Source organism: Somniosus microcephalus, unplaced genomic scaffold (assembly GCF_052327205.1).
Source record: "Somniosus microcephalus isolate GS21.2 unplaced genomic scaffold, FLI_Smic_1.0 unresolved_chr1, whole genome shotgun sequence".
Taxonomy (NCBI): Eukaryota; Metazoa; Chordata; class Chondrichthyes; order Squaliformes; family Somniosidae; genus Somniosus; species Somniosus microcephalus.
In genome coordinates this window covers 37,319,201-37,345,252 of record NW_028225179.1, presented here as the reverse complement: position 1 = coordinate 37,345,252, position 26,052 = coordinate 37,319,201, and the positions used below count along the sequence as shown (strand labels likewise).

At 62.5% G+C, this 26,052-nt stretch overlaps 1 protein-coding gene and 1 pseudogene across 1 annotated transcript in view; one reads left to right on the top strand and one right to left on the bottom strand.

Annotated features, from left to right (window-relative positions):
* Positions 1–1,571, top strand: part of LOC147094631 (uncharacterized) — a 3,167-nt pseudogene extending 1,596 nt beyond the window's left edge.
* A 1,607-nt stretch (positions 1,572–3,178) lies between these two features.
* The window catches only part of LOC147094630 (T-box transcription factor TBX6-like), a 46,668-nt gene continuing 23,794 nt past the window's right edge, over positions 3,179–26,052 (bottom strand). Inside the window, exons 3-7 of the mRNA XM_085974235.1 lie at positions 14,264–14,410; positions 13,481–13,551; positions 12,763–12,827; positions 5,009–5,222; positions 3,179–3,551 (exon numbers count right to left, since the gene is read on the bottom strand). Coding sequence (XP_085830361.1) covers positions 3,179–3,551; positions 5,009–5,222; positions 12,763–12,827; positions 13,481–13,551; positions 14,264–14,410 — 870 coding nt within the window. The remainder of the gene's footprint in view (positions 3,552–5,008; positions 5,223–12,762; positions 12,828–13,480; positions 13,552–14,263; positions 14,411–26,052) is intronic.

The following is a 26,052-nucleotide window of genomic DNA, read 5'->3' as shown; positions in this document are numbered from 1 at the left end:
GGCCGAATGGCCTACTCCTGCACCTATCTTCTATGTTTGTCTCTCGGTCTCTCCCTCTGTCTCTCTCTCTCTCTGTCCCTCTCGGTCTCTCCCTCTGTCCCTCTCTCCCTGTCCAATTCCAATTCCAATTCCAATTCCAATTAAAATGCTTTATTGGCATGAAAGTTTACAGAGAACCATATTGCCAAAGCTTACATAGCAAAAAGGTACAGTTTTCCAACATTCTGTAGGTGTCAATCGATTTGACATTTGTTGGGTACTCTCTCTCTCTCTGTCTCTCTCTCTCTCTGTCTCCCTGTCTCTCTCTCTCTGTCTCCCTGTCTCTCTCTCTCTGTCTCCCTGTCTCTCTCTCTCTGTCTCCATCTTTCTCTCTCTCTATCTCTGTCTCTCTCTCTCAATTCAATTCAATTCAATTCAAATGCTTTATTGGCATGAAAGTTTACAGGGAACCATATTGCCAAAGCTTACATAACAAAAAGTACAGTTTTCCAACATTCTGTAGGTGTCAAACAATTTTGACCTTCGTTGGGTACATACAATATTAATTTAAACAATATTAATTTAAACAGTCGTTGAACATCGTTGGGTACATTCAGTATTAATTTTAAACAGTCCTCAGGTTGTGACATGTTGTTACATATTTGGCACCAAGGTATGGTCTGTCTCCTTCTCCCAGGACTAATCTTAATTTTGACAGGTCATCCAATTCTTTGAAATCTGGGGTTGTTTGGCTGAGCTTGTCAAATAATATGTTTCTTGTTTTGTTGAATTTTTCGCATTTTATAGGAGGAAGTGCATCTCTGTCTCAACCTCGCCGGCTCTCTCTGTATCTCTCTCTCTCTGTATCTCTCACTCTGTCTCTCTTGCTCACTCTGTCTCTCTCTCTCTCTGTCTCTCTCCCTGTCTCACTCTCTCTCTCTCTGTCTCACTCTCTCTCTCTCTGTCTCTCTCTCTCTCTGTATCTCTCACTCTGTCTCTCTCGCTCACTCTGTCTCTCTCTCTCTCTGTCTCTCTCTCTCTGTCTCACTCTCTCTCTCTCTGTATCTCTCACTCTGTCTCTCTCGCTCACTCTGTCTCTCTCTCTCTCTGTCTCTCTCTCTGTCTCACTCTCTCTCTCTCTGTCTCACTCTCTCTCTCTCTCTCTCTCTCTGTCTCTCGCTCACTCTGTCTCTCTCTCCCTGTCTCTCTTTCTCTCTCTCTCTCTCTGTCTCTCTCTCTCTGTCTCTCTCTCTCTCTCTGTCTCTCTCCCTGTCTCACTCTCTCTCTCTCTCTCTGCCTCTCTGCCTCTCTCTCTGTCTCACTCTGTCTCTCTGTCTCTCTCTCGCTCACTCTGTCTCTCTGTCTCTCTGTCTCTCTCTCTCTCTCTCTGTCTCTCTCTCTCTCCGTCTCTCTTTCTCTCTCTCTCTCTGTCTCTCTCTCGCTCACTCTGTCTCTCTGTCTCTCTCTCTCTCTTTCTCTCTCTCTCTCTCTCTCTCTCTCTCTCTTCTCTCTCTCTCTCTCTCTCTCTCTCTCTGTGTTGTGTGGAGGCTTTGCGATCTATTTGTGCGTCCTGTCCGTCTCCAGTTTTCTGACCTGAGTTTCAAAATCCAATAACTGGGGTTGGGGTGGTTGAGAATTCCGGAGAGAGCTCGTCCCCCAAACAGACAGACCTTCAACCGTGTCCCAGAGCCTGAAACCGAGACCCCCGGAGGACGCGAGAGCCTGAAGTGAGTTAGAGATCGTAAACCGAGGGTACGTGTCCCATAATAAGCCCATCCAGCGAGCGGGAGCCCCCAAAGCCACCGAGAACAACCCTAACGTATGAGTCAGGAGGGGTCTCAAAGGGTGTGTAGACCCCAAACTGATTCACAGACCCCAGAAAGTGAGGGGGGTCCCTGCGAACGTCTGTTTAAACACCGACACAGTCACTTTCAATCAGATTTTTAATTTAAAAATAAACACAGAAAAACAGCATCAGAAAAGAACCCACCCCGCCCCCCAGTATAGAAAAGGCTCCGACTCTCCCCGGGGTACAGGTCCCCACAGGCACCGACTCTCCCCGGGGTACAGGTCCCCGCGGGCACCGACTCTCCCCGGGGTACGGGTCCCCACGGGCACCGACTCTCCCCGGGGTACAGGTCCCCGCGGGCACCGACTCTCCCCGGGGTACGGGTCCCCACGGGCACCGACTCTCCCCGGGGTACGGGTTCCCACGGGCACCGACTCTCCCCGGGGTACGGGTCCCCGCGGGCACCGACTCTCCCCGGGGTACGGGTCCCCACAGGCACCGACTCTCCCCGGGGTACGGGTCCCCACGGGCACCGACTCTCCCCAGGGAACGGGTCCTCATGGGCTCTGACTCTCCCCGGGGTACGGGTCCCCGCGGGCACCGACTCTCCCCGGGGTACGGGTTCCCACGGGCACCGACTCTCCCCGGGGTACGGGTCCCCGCGGGCGCCGACTCTCCCCGGGGTACGGGTCCCCACAGGCACCGACTCTCCCCGGGGTACGGGTCCCCACGGGCACTGACTCTCCCCAGGGAACGGGTCCTCATGGGCTCTGACTCTCCCCGGGGTACGGGTCCCCACGGGCACCGACTCTCCCCGGGGTACGGGTCCCTGCGGGCACAGACTCTCCCCGGGGTATGGGTCCCCACGGGCACCGACTCTCCCCAGGGAACGGGTCCTCATGGGCTCTGACTCTCCCCGGGGTACGGGTCCCCACAGGCACCGACTCTCCCCGGGGTACGGGTCCCCACGGGCACCGACTCTCCCCAGGGAACGGGTCCTCATGGGCTCTGACTCTCCCCGGGGTACGGGTCCCCACGGGCACCGACTCTCCCCGGGGTACGGGTCCCTGCGGGCACGGACTCTCCCCGGGGTACGGGTCCCCGTGGGCGCCCACTCTCCCCAGGATTCCCCACACACCTTCCCTCAGTGATCAGGATCAGGAACCCTGGCTGATTCACCCCCTGTCTCTGGCCCGGGCAGGGTTGGGAGTGGGCCGGTACTGAGGCTAACTGTTGCCTTGTGCGTGGACTGAAAAGACTGTGGGTGGGTGAGTGGGTGGGTATGTTGGTACAGAGTGGGTTGGGGGATCTGAGAAAGATCCCGCTGAAGATCAGGACGATATGGACACACTTTACATTCCATCGCGGGGGGGGGGGCGAGCGGCCATTTTCCGCGTGTGGTGCGCGTGCTTAGAAGACGGGCTTGGTGACGTCGAGGTAGGGTGCCCCGTAGACGCGGGCCAGCGGCGGGGACCCGTAGGCCAGTCCGTACTGGGTGCAGGGGCCCGGGAGGAAGGCGGACAGGCGCAGCTCGGGGGAGGGACGGTGGTAGGGCGGCACGCTGCCCCTCGCCGCCCCCCGCTCCGCCCCGGGGAAAGGCAGCGCCGGCTCGCAGTCCGGGTGATAGCATGGAGCGCGGGCCATGTGGAGCGCCCGCGTCTCCCCGCAACTGCCGCCCGTGCCGGGGCCGGGGGGGCCGCCCCAGGTCTCCTCGGTCTGGCGCGGGACTCGGGGGAACGAGGGACCCGCGGTCAACGGGTCGGGAGCGGCGACGAAGGCGGCTCTGGAGGGAGGAGAGAAAGAAAATATCAGCAAATACATCGACGGAAAAAAAATCACCCTTCACCTCTCACCCCTGACCTCTCACCGCTAAACTTTCACCCCCAACCCTACACCTCTCACCCACACCCTTCACCTCTCCCCCTGACCTCTCGCCCCTAAACTTTCATCTCCAACTCGACACCTCTCAGCTCTCACCCACACCTTTCACCTCTCACCCTTGGCCTTTCACACCTTATCTCTCAACCCTGACCTCACACCAACACCCCTCAGCTTTCACCGCTCACCCTCACCCCTAAACTTTCACCCCACTCCTGACCTTTCAACCCTCAATGCACACCTCTCACCCCTGAACCCTCTCATCCCTCATCACTGAACCCTCAACTCTCACCCTTCAAACCTTACCCCTCTCTCTCTCCGTCTCTTTCCCTTTGTCTCTCAGTCTCTCTCTCTCTCTTTGTGACTCTCTCTCCCCCTCCCCCTCTCTCCCTCCCTCCCTCCCTCTCTCTCCCTCACTCTCCCTCTCTCTCACTCTCTCCCTCCCTCTCTCTCCCTCCCTCTCCCCCTCCTTCTCTCTCCCTCCATCTCTCTCTGTGTCTCTCTCTCTCTCTCAGTCATTCTCTCTGTCTCACTCTCTGTCTCTGTCTCCCTCACTGCCTCTCTCTGTCTCTGTCTCTCTCTCTGTCTCTCTCTCTCGCTATCTCTCTCTGTCTCTCTCTCTCTCTCTCTCTCTGTCTCTCTCTCTGTCTCTCTCTCCCTCACTGCCTCTCTCTGTCTCTCTCTCCATCTCTCTGTCTCTCTCTCATCTCTGTCTCTCTCTCTGTCTCTCTCTCTCTGTCTCTCTCTCTCTGTCTGTCTCTCTCTCCCTGTCTCTCTATCTCTCTCTCTGTCTCTGTCTCTCTCTGTCTCTCTCTGTCTCTCTCTCTCTGTCTGTCTCTCTCCCTCTCTCTGTCTCTCTCTCATCTCTGTCTCTCTCTCTCTCTTCTCTGTCTCTCTCTCTCTCTGTCTCTCTCTCTCTCTGTCTCTCTCTCTCTCTGTCTGTCTCTCTCTGTCTCTCTCTCTCTCTGTCTCTCTCTGTCTCTCTCTGTCTCTCTCTGTCTCTGTCTCTCTCCCTCTCTCTGTCTCTCTCTCTGTCTCTCTCTGTCTCTCTCTCTCTGTCTGTCTCTCTCTCTCTGTCTCTCTCTGTCTCTGTCTCTCTCCCTCTCTCTGTCTCTCTCTCTGTCTCTCTCTGTCTCTCTCTCTCTGTCTCTCTCTCTCTCTGTCTCTCTCTCTCTCTGTCTCTCTCTCTCTGTCTGTCTCTCTCTCTGTCTCTGTCTCTCTCTGTCTCTGTCTCTCTCCCTCTCTCTGTCTCTCTCGCTGTCTCTCTCTCTCTCTCTCTGTCTCTCTCTCTCTCTCTCTCTGTCTCTCTCTGTCTGTCTCTCTCCCTCTCTCTGCCTCTCTCTCTCTCTCTCTCTCTCTTACCCAGACTCCGGCCTCTCTCTCTCGGTGCTGTTGCTGGGTCCTGTGGTCAGGGGCTGTAAGCCGGTCTCACGTCCCGTGGGCCTCAGGAAGGAGGGGAGGAATGTGGCATGCGACGGGGAAAGGCGGCCCCCTGGCTGGTCCTGGGAGATCTCTGTGACGGCTTCCTCGCTGTGAGTCGAATCACAGGGATCCGACCCGCGAAGCTTCTTAACGTCTGCAAGATAGAAGAGGGAATAGGTTGAGCTCTCCAGGAATTCTCCCGCTCCCTGCGGTTCCGCTTTGGATCATTGTACATAAGAACATAAGAAATAAGAGCGGGAGTCGGCCACACGGCCCCTCGAGCCTGCTACACAAATCAAAATAAAATAAAATCAACTTTATTGTCATTGTTAGTGCACAAGCGCAGTACAACGAAATGTAGGCTTGCGGCTCCCGAGAGTGTACATTTAGATTAAGACATTTAGACATTCAACATACATTTGTCTTGTAATACATTAACATAAACATAACCATAATAAAGTGCATTGGCAGATGTGCAGGCGTTAGAGTTTATTTGTGGAGTTCAGTAGGATGACAGCCCTGGGAAAGAAGCTGTTCCTAAATCTGGTCGTACGGGTGCGAATGCATCTGTAGCGTCTCCCAGATGGCAGGAGGGCGAACAGACTGTGGCTGGGGTGGGTAGGGTCTTTGATGATGGACCGTGACCTCCGTAGACAGCGTTTCTGGTATATCTGCTCTATGGTCGGTAGCCGGGTGCCGGTAATGCGTTGGGCAGTTTTGATTACCCGCTGCAGGGCTTTCCGGTCATAGTAGCTACAGCTGCCATACCATACTGTGATACAGTTTGTCAGGATGCTTTCTATAGTGCAGCGGTAAAAGTTAGAGAGGATCAGGGGTGACAGGTTACATCCCTTCAGCCTCCTTAGGAAATATAGGCGCTGCTGGGCCTTCTTCACCAGAGAGGAGGTATTGAGGGACCAGGAGCGGTCTTCCGTGATGTGGACTCCGAGGAACTTAAAGCTGTCCACCCTTTCCACCTCCGCCCCATTGATGTGGATGGGGGTGTGACTTCCGCCTTTAGACTTCCTGAAGTCCACAATGATTTCTTTGGTTTTCTTGATGTTGAGGGCCAGGTTGTTATCGGCGCACCACTTCACGAGATGCTGGACCTCCTCCCTGTAGGCTGACTCATCATTGTTGGCGATCTGGCCTACTACCGTGGTGTCATCCGCAAACTTGATGATGGTGTTGGAACCATGAACAGCCACACAGTCGTGGGTGAAGAGGGAGTAGAGGAGGGGGCTCAGCACACATCCTTGTGGGGCCCCCGTGTTCAGGGTCATGGGGGGGGAGGTGTGGTTACCTAATTTGACAGACTGGGGTCTGTTTGTTAGGAAGTCCAGGGTCCAGTTGCAGAGGGAAGTGTTCAGGCCAAGAGTTTGGAGTTTGGTGGCCAGCTTGTTGGGGACGATAGTGTTGAATGCTGAGCTGTAGTCTATGAACAGCATTCTGATGTAGGTCTCCTTACCATCTAGGTGATTCAGTGCCGAGTGTAGAGCAGTTGTGATTGCATCCTCCGTTGATCTGTTTACACGATAGGCAAACTGGTGTTGGTCAAGAGAGGCGGGAACACTGGCTTTGATGTGAGCCAGGACCAGTCTCTCGAAACACTTCATTATGATGGGTGTGAGTGCGACAGGTCGATAGTCGTTCAGGCACGTCACAGCCGTTTGCTTTGGCACAGGAATAATGGTGGCGGTCTTGAAGCATGTAGGGACTACTGCCTGGGCCAATGACAGATTGAAGATGGCGGTGAAGACATCAGCCAGCTGATCAGCACATTCCTTGAGTACCCGTCCAGGGATGCTATCCGGTCCAGTAGCCTTTCGTGTGTTCACTCCGCGTAGAACACCCCTTACATCAGAGGTCGACAGAGTGAGCACCTGGTCTTCCGGGGGTGGCAAGGCTTTGGTAGCCGGCTCCTTGTTGTCCCTGTCGAAGCGAGCGTAGAAGTTGTTAAGCTCCTCCGGAAGGGAGGCATCGCTAACCGGGGGGCTGGTGTTTTTGCTCTTGTAGTCAGTGATGGACTGGATGCCTTGCCACATGCGCCGGGGGTCCGAGTTGTTGCGGAAATGATCCTCTATCCGCAGTGTCTGTTTCCTTTTGGCAGTCCTGATACCCTTTTTTAGGTTGGTCCTAGCTGCACTAAGCCGCCGCGTCGCCAGATTTAAATGCTGCGTCGCGTGCTTTCAACAGCGAGCGGACCTCTCCGTTCATCCAGGGTTTCTGGTTGGGGTATGTCCTGATATTTTTGTGGGTCGTGACGACCTCGACGCAGCTGTTAATGTAGAATAGCACTGTGGATGCGTATTCCTCGATGTCATTATGGGCAAACATGCCCCAATCAGTGCGTTCGAAGCAATCCTGAAGCTCCGATACTGCCCCCTCTGGCCATACTTTCACTGATCTCACTGATGTTCTCCCTCTTTTGATGAGCGGTTTGTATGCCGGGGCTAGAAACAGGGAGAGGTGGTCAGACTTCCCAAGGTGGGGGCAGGGAATGGCCTTATAAGCGTCTACAATGCTCATGTAGACTTGATCCAGTGTGTTCTCCCCTCTTGTGGGGCAGGAGACATTCTGGTGGAATTTCGGTAGTACAGATTTTAGGTTTATGTGATTGATCCGCCATTCAATAAGATCACGGCTGATCATCGACCTCAACTCCACTTTCCCGCCCGATCCCCATATCCCTCGATTCCAAAAATCTATCGATCTCGGCCTTGAATATACTCAACGACTGAGCCTCCACAGCCCTCTGGGGCAGAGAATTCCAAAGATTCACCGCCCTCTGAGTGAAGAAATTCCTCCTCATCTCAGGCCTAAATGGGTTGTGGAGGCAGGAACCCTCACAACATTCAAGAAGCATTTGGATGAGCACTTGAAATGCCATAGCATACAAGGCTACGGACCAAATGCTGGAATATGGGATTAGATTAGACAGGGCTTGATGGCCGGCGCGGACACGATGGGCCGAAGGGCCTCTATCCGTGCTGTATAACTCTATGACTCTATGACTGTGACTCTAAATGGCCGACCCCTTATCCTGAGACTATCCAGTGAACCTTCGTTGCACCGCCTCCAAGGCAAGTATATCCTTCCTTAGATAAGGAGACCAGAACTGTGCCCAGTACTCCAGGTGTGGTCTCACCAAGGCCCTGTACAATTGGAGCAAGACTTCCTTACTCTTATACTCCAAACCCCCCTTGCAATAAAGGCCAACATGCCACTTGCCTTCCTTATTGCTTGCTGTACCTGCACGCTAGCTTTCTGTGTTTCTTGTACGAGGACACCCAAATCTCTCTGAACACCAACACTTGAAAGTTTCTCACCGTTTAAAAAATATTCTGCTTTTCCATTCTTCCTCCCAAAGTGAATAGACTCACATTTCCCTACATTATACTCCATCTGCTACCATCTTGCCCACTCACTTAACCTGTCGATATCCCTTTGCAGGTCTTTGTGTGCTCCTCACAGCTCACTGTCCCGCCTAGCTTAGTACCGTAGGGTGACGATATTAGGGCAGCTGACCAAAGGCTTGGTCAAAGAGGTCGGTTTTAAGGAGCTTCTCAAAGGAGGAGAGAGAGGCGGAGAGGTTTAGGGAGGGAATTCCAGAGCTCGGGGCCCAGGCGGCTGAAGGCACGGCCGCCAATGGGGGAGCGATGGAAATCGGGGGGATGCTCAAGAGGCCGGGATTGGAGGAGCGCTGAGATCTCGGGTAGTTGTAGGGGCTGGAGGAGGTTACAGAGATAGGGAGGGTTGTAGGGGCTGGAGGAGGTTACAGAGATAGGGAGGGTTGTAGGGGCTGGAGGAGGTTACAGAGATAGGGAGGGTTGTAGGGGCTGGAGGAGGTTACAGAGATAGGGAGGGTTGTAGGGGCTGGAGGAGGTTACAGAGATAGGGAGGGGTGTAGGGGCTGGAGGAGGTTACAGAGATAGTGAGGGTGGTAGGGGCTGGAGGAGGTTACAGAGATAGGGAGGGTTGTAGGGGCTGGAGGAGGTTACAGAGATAGGGAGGCTTGTAGGGGCTGGAGGAGGTTACAGAGATAGGGAGGGTTGTAGGGGCTGGAGGAGGTTACAGAGATAGGGAGGGGTGTAGGGGCTGGAGGAGGTTACAGAGATAGTGAGGGTGGTAGGGGCTGGAGGAGGTTACAGAGATAGGGAGGGTTGTAGGGGCTGGAGGAGGTTACAGAGATAGGGAGGCTTGTAGGGGCTGGAGGAGGTTACAGAGATAGAGAGGGTTGTAGGGGGCTGGAGGTGGTTACAGAGATAGGGAGGGTTGTAGGGGGCTGGAGGAGGTCACAGAGATAGGGAGGGTTGTAGGGGCTGGAGGAGGTTACAGAGATAGGGAGGGTTGTAGGGGCTGGAGGAGGTTACAGAGATAGAGAGGGTTGTAGGGGCTGGAGGAGGTTACAGAGATAGGGAGGGTTGTAGGGGCTGGAGGAGGTTACAGAGATAGGGAGGGTTGTAGGGGCTGGAGGAGGTTACAGAGATAGAGAGGGTTGTAGGGGGCTGGAGGTGGTTACAGAGATAGGGAGGGTTGTAGGGGCTGGAGGAGGTTACAGAGATAGGGAGGGTTGTAGGGGCTGGAGGAGGTTACAGAGATAGGGAGGGTTGTAGGGGCTGGAGGAGGTTACAGAGATAGGGAGGGTGATAGGGGCTGGAGGTTACAGAGATAGGGAGGGTGGTAGGGGCTGGAGGAGGTTACAGAGACAGGGAGGGTTGTAGGGGCTGCAGGAGGTTACAGAGATAGGGAGGGTTGTAGGGGCTGGAGGAGGTTACAGAGATAGGGAGGGTTGTAGGGGGCTGGAGGAGGTCACAGAGATAGGGAGGGTTGTAGGGGCTGGAGGAGGTTACAGAGACAGGGAGGGTTGTAGGGGCTGCAGGAGGTTACAGAGATAGGGAGGGTTGTAGGGGCTGGAGGAGGTTACAGAGATAGGGAGGGTGGTAGGGGCTGGAGGAGGTTACAGAGATAGGGAGGGTTGTAGGGGCTGGAGGAGGTTACAGAGATAGGGAGGGTGGTAGGGGCTGGAGGAGGTTACAGAGATAGGGAGGGTTGTAGGGGCTGGAGGAGGTTACAGAGATAGGGACGGTTGTAGGGGCTGGAGGAGGGTACAGAGATAGGGAGGGTTGTAGGGGCTGGAGGAGGTTACAGAGATAGGGAGGGGTGTAGGGGCTGGAGGAGGTTACACAGATAGGGAGGGTTGTAGGGGGCTGGAGGAGGTTTCAGAGATAGGGAGGGTTGTAGGGGCTGGAGGAGGGTACAGAGATAGGGAGGGTTGTAGGGGCTGGAGGAGGTTACAGAGATAGGGAGGGTGGTAGGGGCTGGAGGAGGTTACAGAGATAGGGACGGTTGCAGGGGCTGGAGGAGGGTACAGAGATAGGGAGGGTTGTAGGGGGCTGGAGGAGGTTACAGAGATAGGGAGGGTTGTAGGGGGCTGGAGGAGGTTTCAGAGATAGGGAGGGTTGTAGGGGCTGGAGGAGGGTACAGAGATAGGGAGGGTTGTAGGGGGCTGGAGGAGGTCACAGAGATAGGGAGGGTTGTAGGGGCTGGAGGAGGTTACAGAGATAGGGAGGGTGGTAGGGGGCTGGAGGAGGTTTCAGAGATAGGGAGGGTTGTAGAGGCTGGAGGAGGTTACAGAGATAGGGAGGGTTGTAGGGGCTGCAGGAGGTTACAGAGATAGGGAGGGTTGTAGGGGCTGGAGGAGGTTACAGAGACAGGGAGGGTTGTAGGGGCTGCAGGAGGTTACAGAGATAGGGAGGGTTGTAGGGGCTGGAGGAGGTTACAGAGATAGGGAGGGTGGTAGGGGGCTGGAGGAGGTTACAGAGATAGGGAGGGTTGTAGGGGCTGGAGGAGGTTACAGAGATAGGGAGGGTGGTAGGGGCTGGAGGAGGTTACAGAGATAGGGAGGGTGGTAGGGGGCTGGAGGAGGTTTCAGAGATAGGGAGGGTTGTAGAGGCTGGAGGAGGTTACAGAGATAGGGAGGGTTGTAGGGGCTGCAGGAGGTTACAGAGATAGGGAGGGTTGTAGGGGCTGGAGGAGGTTACAGAGACAGGGAGGGTTGTAGGGGCTGGAGGAGGTTACAGAGATAGGGAGGGTTGTAGGCGGCTGGAGGAGGTTACAGAGATAGGGAGGGTTGTAGGGGCTGGAGGAGGTTACAGAGATAGGGAGGGTGGTAGGGGGCTGGAGGAGGTTTCAGAGATAGGGAGGGTTGTAGGGGCTGGAGGAGGTTACAGAGATAGGGAGGGTTGTAGGAGGCTGGAGGAGGTTTCAGAGATAGGGAGGTTTGTAGGGGCTGGAGGAGGTTACAGAGATAGGGAGGGTGGTAGGGGCTGGAGGAGGTTACAGAGATAAGGAGGGTTGTAGGGCTGGAGGAGGTTACAGAGATAGGGAGGGTTGTAGGGACTGGAGGAGGTTACAGAGATGGGAGGGCTGTAGGTGGCTGGAGGAGGTTACAGAGATAGGGAGGGCTGTAGGTGGCTGGAGGAGGTTACAGAGATAGGGAGGGTTGTAGGGGCTGGAGGATGTTACAGAGATAGGGAGGGTTGTAGGGACTGGAGGAGGATACAGAGATAGGGAGGGCTGTAGGTGGCTGGAGGAGGTTACAGAGATGGGGAGGGTTGTAGGGGCTGGAGGAGGTTACAGAGATAGGGAGGGTTGCAGGGGCTGGAGGAGGTTACAGAGATAGGGAGGGTTGTAGGTGGCTGGAGGAGGTTACAGAGATAGGGAAGGTTGTAGGGGCTGGAGGAGGGCACAGAGATAGGGAGGGTGCAAGGGGCTGGAGGAGGTTACAGAGCTAGGGAGGGTTGTAGGGGCTGGAGGAGGTTACAGAGATAGGGAGGGTTGTCGGGGCTGGAGGACGTTACAGAGATAGGGAGGGTTGTAGGGGCTGGAGGAGGTTACAGAGATAGGGAGGGTTGTAGGGACTGGAGGAGGATACAGAGATAGGAAGGGCTGTAGGTGGCTGGAGGAGGTTACAGAGATGGGGAGGGTTGTAGGGGCTGGAGGAGGTTACAGATATAGGGAGGGTTGTCGGGGCTGGAGGAGGTTGCAGAGATAAGGAGGGTTGTAGGGGCTGGAGGAGGTTACAGAGATAGGGAGGGTTGTAGGGGCTGGAGGAGGATACAGAGATAGGGAGGGTTGTAGGGGCTGGAGGAGGTTACAGAGATAGGGAGGGTTGTCGGGTCTGGAGGAGGTTACAGAGATAGGGAGGGTTGTCGGGGCTGGAGGAGGTTACAGAGATAGGGAGGGTGTAGGGGCTGGAGGAGGTTACAGAGATAGGGAAGGTGGTAGGGGCTGGAGGAGGTTACAGAGATCGGGAGGGGTGTAGGGGCTGGAGGAGGTTACAGAGATAGGGAGGGTGGTAGGGGCTGGAGGAGGTTACAGAGATAGGGAGGGGTGTAGGGGCTGGAGGAGGTTACAGAGATAGGGAGGGTTGTAGGGGCTGGAGGAGATTACAGAGACAGGGAGGGTTGTAGGGGCTGGAGGAGGTTACAGAGATCGGGAGGGGGCGAGGGTCGTGGAGGGATTTGAAGACGAGGATGAGAATTTTAAAATCGAGGTGTTGCCAGACCGGGGAGCCAATGTAGGTCAGCGAGCACAGGGGGCGATGGGTGAACAGGACTCTCGGACTGAGGGCGAGGGTGGAGGGGAGCTCTCAGGCTCAATACCACACATCCCCCCACAATCCAACTCACCCCGAACGGACTCCTCGTCCTCCCTCGACCGGATGCTGTTTCGCAAACTCCGCGAGTCCCTCTCCCTGTGACAAAAGATCAGCAAATTAAACCCTGGGGAGAGTCGGTGCCCGCGGGGACCCGTACCCCGGGGAGAGTCCGTGCCCGTGGGGACCCGTACCCCGGGGAGAGTCGGTGCCCGTGGGGACCCGTACCCCAGGGAGAGTCCGTGCCCGTGGGGACCCGTACCCCGGGGAGAGTCCGTGCCCGTGGGGACCCGTACCCCGGGGAGAGTCGGTGCCCGTGGGGACCCGTACCCCAGGGAGAGTCGGAGCCCGTGGGGACCCGTACCCCAGGGAGAGTCGGTGCCCGTGGGGGACCTGTACCCCGGGGAGAGTCGGTGCCCGCGGGGACCCGTAACCCGGAGAGAGTCGGTGCCCCTGGGGACCCGTACCCCGGGGAGAGTCGGAGCCCGTGGGGACCCGTACCCGGGGGGAGTCGGAGCCCGTGGGGACCTGTACCCCGGGGAGAGTCGGAGCCCGTGGGGACCTGTACCCCGGGGAGAGTCGGAGCCCGTGGAGACCCGTACCCCGGGGAGAGTCGGTGCCCGTGGGGACCCGTACCCCGGGGAGAGCCGGTGCCCGTGGGGACCCGTACCCCGGGGAGAGTCGGTGCCCGTGGGGACCCATACCCCGGGGAGAGTCGGTGCCCCCCTTTCTCTTGCTTGTCTCTCTCTCACCTCTTGTTGTTCATTCCCGTGTCCCGGAATCCTTTGGCGAACGGATTATTTTCGATCTTTAGCCGGGTGACCTGCAACATGAGAGAGATTCAGGTCAAACATCGACCCCACCAGTGGTCCATCCTTCAGATCCGAACACCCCCCATCGCTCCGGACCCCCAGCCCGTCCCCCCAGCGCCCCCCCTCCCCCGCTCCGGACTCCCAGCCGTCCCCCGCTCTGACCCCCAGCCCATCCCCCGCTCTGACCCCCAGCCCATCCCCCGCTCTGACCCCCAGCCCATCCCCCGCTCTGACCCCCAGCCCATCCCCGCTCTGACCCCCAGCCCATCCCCCGTTCTGATCCCCCCTCCCCCGCTCTGACCCTCTCCCCCTCCCCTGCTCTGACCCACTCCCCCTCCCCCGCTCTGACCCTCTCCCCCTCCCCTGCTCTGACCCACTCTCCCGCTCTGGACCTCCTCACCCTCCCCGCTCTGACCCCCTCCCCCTCCCCCCCGCTCTGACCCCGTTCCCCTCCCCCCCCTCCCCCCGCTCTGACCCCCTCCCCCTCCCCCGCTCTGACCCCCTCCCCCGCTCTGATCCCCTCCCCTGCTCTGACCCCCCTCCCCCCTCCCCCCGCTTTGACCCCCTCCCCCCTCCCCCCCGCTCTGACCTCCCTCCCCCGCTCTGACGCCCTCCCCCGCTCTGATCCCCTCCCCCGCTCTGACCCCCAGCCCCTCCTCCGCTCTGACCCCCAGCCCCTCCCCCGCTCTAACCCCCCTCCTTCCGCTCTGGCCCCGTCCGTACCCGCTGGTCCTGGTAAGCAGTCACCCCCATGAATTGGGTCTCGGGGAAGGTGAAGGATGAACAGCCGGACCACCTCCTGCTGAAAACATCGTTGGCCTGGACTATGTGGAACCTGGGCTGGTATTTGTGCATCGAGTGAAGGATAATCTGGGAAAGAGGGAGAGAGAGCACGATTAATATACAGACAGAGAGAGAGAGACAGAGAGAGAGACAGAAAGAGAGAGAGAGACAGAGAGAGAGAGAGAGAGAGAGGGAGAGACAGAGAGAGAGGGAGGGACAGAGAAAGAGACAGAGGGAGAGGGAGAGAGACAGGGAGAGAGAGAGAGACAGAGAGACCGAGAGAGAGAGAGAGAGACCGAGAGAGAGAGAGAGACAGAGAGACCGAGAGAGAGCGAGACCGAGAGTCATAGAGTCATAGAGTTTTACAGCACAGAAAGAGGCCCTTCGGCCCATCGTGTCTGCGCCGCCCATCCATCCCTGTCCAGTCTAATCCCATTTTCCAGCATTTGGTCCATAGCCTTGTATGCAATGGCATTTCAAGTGCTCATCCAAATGCTTCTTGAATGTTGTGAGGGTTCCTGCCTCCACCACCCTTTCAGGCATTGAGTTCCACATTCCAACCACCCTCTGGGTGAAAAAGTTCCTCCTCAAATCCCCTCTAAATCTCCTGCCCCTTACCCTGAATCTATGCCCCCTTGTTATTGACCCCCCCACTAAGGGGAAAAGTTCCTCTTTATCTACCCTATCTATGCCCCTCATTATTTTGTACACCTCAATCAGGTCCCCCCTCAGCCTTCTCTGCTCCAAGGAAAACAACTCCAGCCTGTCCAGCCTCTCTTCATAGCTGAGGCGCTCCATCCCAGGTAACATCCTGGTGAATCTTCTCTTCACCCTCTCCAAAGCAATCACATCCTTCCTATAGTGAGGCGACCAGAACTGCACACAGTACTCCAGCTGTGGCCTCACCAGCGTTTTGTACAGCTCCATCATAACCTCCCTGCTCTTATATTCTATGCCTGGGCTAATGAAGGCAAGTATCCCATATGCCTTTTTAACCACCTTATCTACCTGCTCCGCTGCCTTCAGGGATCTATGTACATTTACACCAAGGTCCCTCTGACCCTCTGTACTTCCTAGGGTCCTACCACTCATTGTGTATTCCCTTGCCTTATTTGTCCGTCCAAAATGCATCACCTCGCACTTTTCAGGGTTAAATTCCATTTGCCACTTTTCCGCCCATCTGACCAACCCGTTTATATCGTCCTGTAGCCGGAGGCTTTCCTCCTCGCAATTTACCACCCCACCAATTTTCGTGTCATCTGCGAACTTACTGATCATACCTTTTACATTTTCATCCAAATCATTTATGTAGATCACAAACAATAAGGGACCCAGCACCGATCCCTGAGGTACCCCACTGGACACAGGCTTCCAGTCACAAAAGCAACCTTCGACCATCACCCTCTGCCTCCTGCCACTCAGCCAGTTTAGGATCCAACGCGCCAAGGCACCCTGGATCCCATGGGCTCTTACCTTCTTGACCAGTCTCCTATGCGGGACTTTGTCAAAAGCTTTACTGAAGTCCATGTAAACCACATCCACAGCATTTCCCTCATCCACCCCACTAGTCACCCCCTCGAAAAATTCGATCAGATTTGTTAGACATGATTTACCCTTGACAAAGCCATGCTGACTATCCCCGATTAATCCTTGCCTCTCCAAGTGGAGACTAATTTTGTCCCTCAGAATTTTTTCCAATAATTTCCCCACCACAGATGTTAGACTCACTGGCCTGTAATTCCCTGGTTTATCCCTGCTACCCTTCTTGAATAATGGTACTACGTTAGCTGTTCTCCAGTCCTCTGGTACAGAGAGAGAGAGACAGAGAGAGAGAGAGACAGAGAGAGAGAGAGACAGAGAGAGAGAGACAGAGAGAGAGAGAGAGACAGAGAGAGAGAGACAGAGAGAGAGAGACAGAGAGAGAGGCAGAGAGAAAGAGAGAGAGACAGAGAGAGAGAGAGAGAGACAGAGAGAGAGAGACAGAGAGAGATAGAGAGAGAGAGAGAGAGAGACAGAGAGAGAGAGAGAGACAGAGAGAGATAGAGAGATAGAGAGAGAGAGAGAGATAGCGAGAGAGAGAGACAGAGAGAGAGAGAGAGACAGAGTGAGACAGAGAGAGAGAGAGGGACAGAGAGAGAGAGAGAGGGAGAGAGGGAGAGAGAGAGAGCAGTAGCATTGCCGAGGGTCAGGAGCTGGGATTGGGATTAGGATCAGGGACAAGTATCAAGGATTGGGAACTGGTTTTTAGATGGGGACGGGGACCGGGGGTGGGGGGCGGACGGAGATGGGGACGGGGACGGAGACGGGGACGGAGACGGAGACGGGGACGGAGACGGGGAAGGAGACGGAGACGGGGACGGAGACGGGGACGGGGACGGGGAGACGGGGACGGAGACGGAGACGGAGACGGAGACGGAGACGGAGACGGAGACGGGGAAGGAGACGGAGACGGGGACGGAGACGGGGACGGGGACGGGGAGACGGGGACGGGGACGGAGACGGGGACGGGGACGGGGACGGAGACGGGGACGGAGACGGGGACGGGGACGGGGACGGAGACGGGGACGGAGACGGAGACGGGGACGGAGACGGGGAAGGAGACGGAGACGGGGACGGGGACGGAGACGGGGACGGAGACGAGGAAGGAGACGGGGACGGAGACGGGGAAGGAGACGGGGAAGGAGACGGAGACGGGGAAGGGGACGGAGACGGAGATGGAGACGGGGGCAGAGACGGAGACGGAGATGGGGACGGAGACGGAGATGGAGACGGAGACGGGGACGGAGACGGAGACGGGGGCAGAGACGGAGACGGAGATGGGGACGGAGACGGAGACGGGGACGGAGACGGGGACGGAGACGGGGACGGAGACGGGGACGGGGACGGAGACGGAGACGGAGACGGGGGCAGAGACGGAGACGGGGAGACGGGGACGGGGACGGAGACGGGGACGGAGACGGGGAAGGAGACGGAGACGGGGACGGAGACGGGGACGGGGAGACGGAGACGGGGACGGAGACGGAGACGGGGACGGGGACGGGGAGACGGGGACGGGGACGGAGACGGGGACGGGGACGGAGACGGGGACGGAGACGGGGAAGGAGACGGAGACGGAGACGGGGACGGAGACGGGGAGACGGAGACGGAGACGGAGACGGAGACGGAGACGGAGACGGGGACGGGGACGGGGACGGGGACGGAGACGGAGACGGGGACGGGGACGGGGACGGGGGATGGAGACGGGGACGGGGACGGGGAAGGAGACGGAGACGGGGACGGGGACGGAGACGGGGACGGAGACGGGGACGGGGACGGAGACGGGGAAGGAGACGGAGACGGGGACGGAGACGGGGACGGGGACGGGGAGACGGGGGACGGGGACGGAGACGGGGACGGGGGACGGGGACGGAGACGGGGACGGAGACGGGGACTGAGACGGGGACGGAGACGGGGAAGGAGACGGAGACGGGGAGACGGGGACGGGGACGGAGACGGGGAAGGAGACGGGGAAGGAGACGGAGACGGGGATGGGGACGGGGAAGGGGACGGGGACGGAGACGGAGACGGGGATGGGGGCAGAGACGGAGACGGAGATGGAGACGGAGACGGGGACGGAGATGGGGACGGAGACGGGGACGGAGACGGGGACGGGGACGGAGACGGAGACGGAGACGGGGGCAGAGACGGAGACGGAGACGGGGATGGAGACGGAGATGGAGATGGAGACGGGGACGGAGACGGGGACGGAGACGGGGACGGAGACGGGGACGGGGGAGACGGGGACGGGGACGGAGACGGGGACGGGGACGGAGACGGGGACGGAGACGGGGACGGGGAGACGGAGACGGGGACGGAGACGGGGACGGGGACGGGGACGGAGACGGAGACGGGGGCAGAGACGGAGACGGAGACGGAGACGGGGACGGAGACGGAGACGGAGACGGAGACGGGGACGGAGATGGAGACGGAGACGGGGACAGGGACGGAGACGGGGACGGGGAAGGAGACGGGGACGGGGAAGGAGACGGAGACGGAGAAGGAGACGGGGACGAAGACGGGGACGGAGACGGAGACGGAGACGGAGACGGGGACGGGGAAGGAGACGGAGACGGAGACGGGGACGGAGACGGGGAAGGAGACGGAGACGGAGACGGGGACGGGGACGGGGACGGAGACGGGGAAGGAGACGGGGACGGAGACGGGGAAGGAGACGGGGACGGAGACGGGGAAGGAGACGGAGACGGAGACGGGGTCGGGGACGGGGAGACGGGGACGGAGACGGGGACGGAGACGGGGACGGAGACGGAGACGGGGACGGAGACGGGGACGGGGACGGAGACGGGGACGGGGAAGGAGACGGAGACGGAGACGGGGAAGGAGACGGGGACGGAGACGGGGAAGGAGACGGAGACGGAGACGGGGAAGGAGACGGAGACGGAGACGGGGAAGGAGACGGAGACGGAGACGGGGAAGGAGACGGAGACGGAGACGGAGACGGGGAAGGAGACGGAGACGGAGACGGGGTCGGGGACGGGGAGACGGGGACGGAGACGGGGACGGAGACGGGGACGGAGACGGAGACGGGGACGGAGACGGGGACGGGGACGGAGACGGGGACGGGGAAGGAGACGGAGACGGAGACGGGGAAGGAGACGGGGACGGAGACGGGGAAGGAGACGGAGACGGAGACGGGGAAGGAGACGGAGACGGAGACGGGGAAGGAGACGGAGACGGAGACGGGGAAGGAGACGGGGACGGGGACGGGGACGGGGACGGGGAGACGGGGACGGGGACGGGGACGGGGACGGGGAGACGGGGACGGGGAGACGGGGGACGGGGAGACGGGGACGGGGACGGAGACGGGGACGGGGACGGAGACGGGGACGGGGACGGGGACGGGGAGACGGGGACGGGGACGGAGACGGGGACGGAGATGGGGACGGGGACGGGGAAGGAGACGGGGACGGGGACGGAGACGGGGACGGAGACGGGGACGGGGACGGGGACGGAGACGGGGACGGAGACGGGGACGGGGACGGAGACGGGGACGGAGACGGAGACGGGGACGGGGACGGAGACGGGGAAGGAGACGGGGACGGAGACGGAGACGGGGACGGAGACGGGGACGGGGACGGAGACGGGGGACGGAGACGGAGACGGGGACGGAGACGGGGACGGAGACGGAGACGGAGACGGGGACGGAGACGGAGACGGAGACGGGGACGGGGACGGGGACGGAGACGGGGAGACGGGGACGGAGACGGGGACGGGGACGGGGAAGGGGACGGGGACGGGGACGGAGACGGAGACGGGGACGGGGACGGAGACGGAGACGGAGACGGAGACGGGGACGGGGACGGAGACGGGGACGGGGACGGGGACGGGGACGGAGACGGAGACGGGGACGGAGACGGAGACGGGGACGGAGACGGGGACGGGGACGGGGACGGGGACGGAGACGGGGACGGGGACGGGGACGGGGAGACGGGGACGGAGACGGGGACGGGGAAGGAGACGGGGACGGAGACGGGGACGGAGACGGAGACGGAGACGGAGACGGGGACGGGGACGGAGACGGGGACGGGGACGGGGACGGGGAGACGGGGACGGGGACGGGGACGGGGAAGGAGACGGGGACGGAGACGGAGACGGAGACGGGGACGGAGACGGAGACGGGGACGGAGACGGGGACGGAGACGGGGACGGGGACGGAGACGGGGACGGGGAGACGGGGACGGGGAGACGGGGAGACGGGGACGGGGAGACGGGGACGGAGACGGGGACGGGGGGACGGGGGGACGGGGACGGGGACGGAGACGGGGAGACGGGGACGGGGACGGAGACGGAGACGGGGACGGGGACGGGGAGACGGGGACGGGGAGACGGGGACGGAGACGGGGAGACGGGGACGGAGACGGGGACGGGGACGGGGACGGGGACGGAGACGGGGACGGAGACGGAGACGGGGACGGGGACGGAGACGGGGACGGGGACGGGGACGGAGACGGAGACGGAGACGGAGACGGGGAAGGAGACGGAGACGGGGAAGGAGACGGAGACGGGGAAGGAGACGGAGACGGGGAGACGGGGACGGGGACGGGGACGGGGGCGGGGACGGGGACGGAGACGGGGATGGAGACGGGGACGGAGACGGGGAAGGAGACGGAGACGGGGACGGAGACGGAGACGGGGACGGGGACGGGGACGGGGACGGAGACGGAGACGGGGACGGAGACGGAGACGGGGACGGAGACGGAGACGGGGACGGGGACGGGGACGGGGACGGAGACGGGGACGGAGACGGAGACGGGGAAGGAGACGGAGACGGGGAAGGAGACGGAGACGGGGACGGGGACGGGGGCGGGGACGGAGACGGGGACGGAGACGGGGACGGAGACGGGGAAGGAGACGGGGACGGGGACGGAGACGGAGACGGGGACGGGGACGGAGACGGAGACGGGGACGGGGAGACGGAGACGGGGACGGAGACGGGGACGGGGACGGGGACGGAGACGGGGAAGGAGAAGGGGACGGGGACGGAGACGGGGAAGGAGACGGAGACGGGGAGACGGGGACGGGGACGGAGACGGGGACGGGGACGGAGACGGGGAAGGAGACGGAGACGGGGAGACGGGGACGGGGACGGAGACGGGGACGGGGAGACGGAGACGGGGACGGAGACGGAGACGGAGACGGGGACGGAGACGGAGACGGAGACGGGGACGGAGACGGAGACGGAGACGGGGACGGAGACGGAGACGGAGACGGGGACGGGGAGACGGGGACGGGGAGACGGAGACGGGGACGGAGACGGGGACGGGGACGGAGACGGAGACGGAGACGGGGAGACGGGGACGGGGAGACGGAGACGGGGACGGAGACGGGGACGGGGACGGAGACGGAGACGGAGACGGGGACGGGGAGACGGGGACGGGGAGACGGAGACGGGGACGGAGACGGGGACGGGGACGGAGACAGAGACGGAGACGGGGGCAGAGACGGGGACGGAGACGGTGACGGGGACGGGGACGGGGACGGAGACGGTGACGGGGACGGAGACGGGGACGGAGACGGGGACGGGGAGACGGAGACGGGGACGGGGACGGGGAAGGGGACGGAGACGGAGACGGAGACGGGGACGGGGACGGAGACGGGGACGGGGACGGAGACGGAGACGGAGACGGGGACGGAGACGGAGACGGGGACGGGGACGGAGACGGAGACGGAGACGGGGACGGGGACGGAGATGGAGACGGAGACGGGGACGGAGACGGAGACGGGGACGGAGACGGGGACGGGGAGACGGAGACGGGGACGGGGACGGGGACGGGGAAGGGGACGGAGACGGAGATGGAGACGGAGACGGGGGCAGAGACGGAGACGGAGACGGGGACGGAGACGGAGACGGAGACGGGGACGGGGACGGAGACGGAGACGGAGACGGGGACGGGGACGGGGACGGGGACGGAGACGGAGACGGGGACGGGGACGGAGACGGGGACGGAGACGGGGACGGGGACGGAGACGGGGACGGGGACGGAGACGGGGACGGGGACGGAGACGGGGACGGAGACGGGGACGGAGACGGGGAAGGAGACGGAGACGGAGACGGGGACGGGGACGGGGAGACGGGGACGGGGACGGGGACGGGGACGGAGACGGGGACGGGGGCAGAGACGGAGACGGAGACGGGGACGGAGACGGGGGCAGAGACGGAGACGGAGACGGAGACGGAGACGGGGACGGGGACGGAGACGGGGACGGGGACGGGGACGGAGACGGGGACGGAGACGGGGACGGGGACGGAGACGGGGACGGAGACGGAGACGGGGACGGAGACGGGGACGGGGACGGAGACGGAGACGGGGACGGAGACGGGGACGGAGACGGGGACGGAGACGGGGAAGGAGACGGAGACGGGGACGGGGACGGGGAGACGGGGACGGGGACGGGGACGGAGACGGAGACGGAGACGGGGACGGGGAAGGGGACGGGGACGGGGACGGAGACGGGGACGGGGAGACGGGGACGGGGACGGGGACGGGGACGGAAACGGGGACGGGGACGGGGACGGAGACGGGGACGGGGACGGAGACGGAGACGGGGACGGGGACGGAGACGGGGACGGGGACGGGGACGGGGACGGAGACGGAGACGGGGACGGGGACGGAGACGGAGAGACGGGGACGGGGAGACGGGGACGGGGACGGGGACAGAGACGGGGACGGGGACGGAGACGGGGACGGGGAGACGGGGACGGAGACGGAGACGGAGACGGGGAAGGAGACGGAGACGGGGACGGGGAGACGGGGACGGAGACGGGGACGGAGACGGAGACGGGGACGGAGACGGAGACGGGGGCAGAGACGGAGACGGGGAGACGGGGACGGGGAGACGGGGACGGGGACGGGGACGGAGACGGAGACGGAGACGGAGACGGGGAGACGGGGACGGGGAGACGGGGACGGAGACGGGGACGGGGACGGAGACGGGGACGGGGACGGAGACGGGGACGGGGAGACGGGGACGGAGACGGGGACGGAGACGGAGACGGGGAAGGAGACGGAGACGGGGACGGGGAGACGGGGACGGAGACGGGGACGGAGACGGAGACGGGGACGGAGACGGAGACGGAGACGGGGGCAGAGACGGAGACGGAGATGGGGACGGAGACGGAGACGGAGACGGGGACGGAGACGGGGACGGAGACGGAGACGGGAAGACGGGGACGGGGACGGAGACGGGGACGGGGACGGGGACGGAGACGGAGACGGGGACGGAGACGGGGACGGAGACGGGGACGGAGACGGAGACGGGGGCGGGGACGGGGACGGAGACGGGGACGGAGACGGGGAAGGAGACGGAGACGGGGACGGAGACGGAGACGGGGACGGGGACGGGGAGACGGAGACGGGGACGGAGACGGGGAAGGAGACGGAGACGGGGACGGAGACGGAGACGGGGACGGGGACGGAGACGGAGACGGGGACGGAGATGGGGACGGGGAGACGGAGACGGGGACGGAGACGGGGAAGGAGACGGGGACGGAGACGGGGACGGAGACGGGGACGGAGACGGGGAAGGAGACGGAGACGGGGACGGAGACGGGGACGGGGACGGGGACGGGGACGGAGACGGGGAAGGAGACGGAGACGGGGAAGGAGACGGAGACGGGGAGACGGGGACGGGGACGGAGACGGGGAAGGAGACGGGGACGGGGACGGAGACGGAGACGGGGATGGGGACGGAGACGGAGACGGGGATGGGGACGGAGACGGAGACGGAGACGGGGGCAGAGACGGAGACGGAGATGGGGACGGAGACGGAGACGGAGACGGGGACGGGGACGGAGACGGAGACGGAGACGGGGACGGAGACGGGGACGGGGACGGAGACGGGGACGGGGAGACGGAGACGGAGACGGGGACGGAGACGGGGACGGGGACGGAGACGGAGACGGAGACGGGGGCGGAGACGGGGACGGAGACGGGGACGGAGACGGGGACGGGGACGGAGACGGGGACGGAGACGGGGACGGGGACGGAGACGGAGACGGAGGCGGGGGCAGAGACGGGGACGGAGACGGGGACGGGGACGGAGACGGGGACGGGGACGGGGACGGAGACGGGGACGGGGAGACGGAGACGGGGACGGGGAAGGGGACGGAGACGGAGACGGAGACGGGGACGGGGACGGAGACGGGGACGGGGACGGAGACGGAGACGGGGACGGGGACGGAGACGGAGACGGAGACGGGGAGACGGGGACGGAGACGGGGACGGGGACGGGGACGGGGACGGAGACGGGGACGGAGACGGGGAAGGAGACGGAGACGGGGGCGGGGACGGGGACGGAGACGGGGACGGGGACGGAGACGGGGAAGGAGACGGAGACGGGGACGGAGACGGAGACGGGGACGGGGACGGGGAGACGGAGACGGGGACGGAGACGGGGAAGGAGACGGAGACGGGGACGGAGACGGAGACGGGGACGGGGACGGAGACGGAGACGGGGACGGGGACGGAGACGGAGACGGAGACGGGGACGGAGACGGGGAAGGAGACGGGGACGGAGACGGGGACGGAGACGGGGACGGGGAAGGAGACGGAGACGGGGACGGAGACGGGGACGGGGACGGGGACGGGGACGGGGACGGGGACGGAGACGGGGAAGGAGACGGAGACGGGGAAGGAGACGGAGACGGAGACGGGGACGGGGACGGAGACGGAGACGGAGACGGGGACGGAGACGGGGAAGGAGACGGGGACGGAGACGGGGACGGAGACGGGGACGGGGAAGGAGACGGAGACGGGGACGGAGACGGGGACGGGGACGGGGACGGGGACGGAGACGGGGAAGGAGACGGAGACGGGGAAGGAGACGGAGACGGGGAGACGGGGACGGAGACGGGGAAGGAGACGGGGACGGGGACGGAGACGGAGACGGGGATGGGGACGGAGACGGAGACGGGGATGGGGACGGAGACGGAGACGGAGACGGGGGCAGAGACGGAGACGGAGATGGGGACGGAGACGGGGACGGGGACGGAGACGGAGACGGAGACGGGGACGGAGACGGGGACGGGGACGGAGACGGGGACGGGGAGACGGAGACGGGGACGGAGACGGGGACGGAGACGGGGACGGGGACGGGGACGGAGACGGAGACGGGGGCAGAGACGGGGACGGAGACGGGGACGGAGACGGGGACGGGGACGGAGACGGGGACGGAGACGGGGATGGAGACGGAGACGGGGGCAGAGACGGGGACGGAGACGGGGACGGAGACGGAGACGGGGACGGAGACGGAGACGGAGACGGGGGCAGAGACGGGGACGGAGACGGGGACGGGGACGGAGACGGGGACGGGGACGGGGACGGAGACGGGGACGGGGAGACGGAGACGGGGACGGGGAAGGGGACGGAGACGGAGACGGAGACGGGGACGGGGACGGAGACGGGGACGGGGACGGAGACGGAGACGGAGACGGGGAGACGGAGACGGGGACGGGGACGGGGAAGGGGACGGAGACGGAGATGGAGACGGAGACGGGGGCAGAGACGGAGACGGAGATGGGGACGGAGACGGAGACGGGGACGGGGACGGAGACGGGGACGGAGACGGGGACGGGGACGGAGACGGAGACGGGGACGGGGACGGAGACGGGGACGGGGACGGAGACGGGGACGGAGACGGAGACGGGGACGGAGACGGAGACGGGGACGGAGACGGAGACGGAGACGGGGACGGGGAGACGGAGACGGAGACGGGGACGGAGACGGAGACGGAGACGGAGACGGGGACGGAGACGGGGACGGGGAGACGGAGACGGGGACGGAGACGGGGACGGGGACGGGGACGGGGACGGAGACGGAGACGGGGACGGGGACGGAGACGGAGACGGGGACGGGGAGACGGGGACGGGGACGGGGAGACGGGGACGGGGACGGGGACGGGGACGGAGACGGAGACGGGGACGGAGACGGGGACGGGGACGGGGAGACGGAGACGGAGACGGGGACGGGGACGGAGACGGGGACGGAGACGGAGACGGGGAAGGAGACGGGGAAGGGGACGGAGACGGGGAGGGGGACGGGGAGGGGGACGGGGACGGAGACGGGGAGGGGGACGGGGACGGGGAGACGGAGACGGGGAGACGGGGACGGGGACGGGGACGGAGACGGGGACGGGGACGGGGACGGGGAGACGGAGACGGGGACGGAGACGGA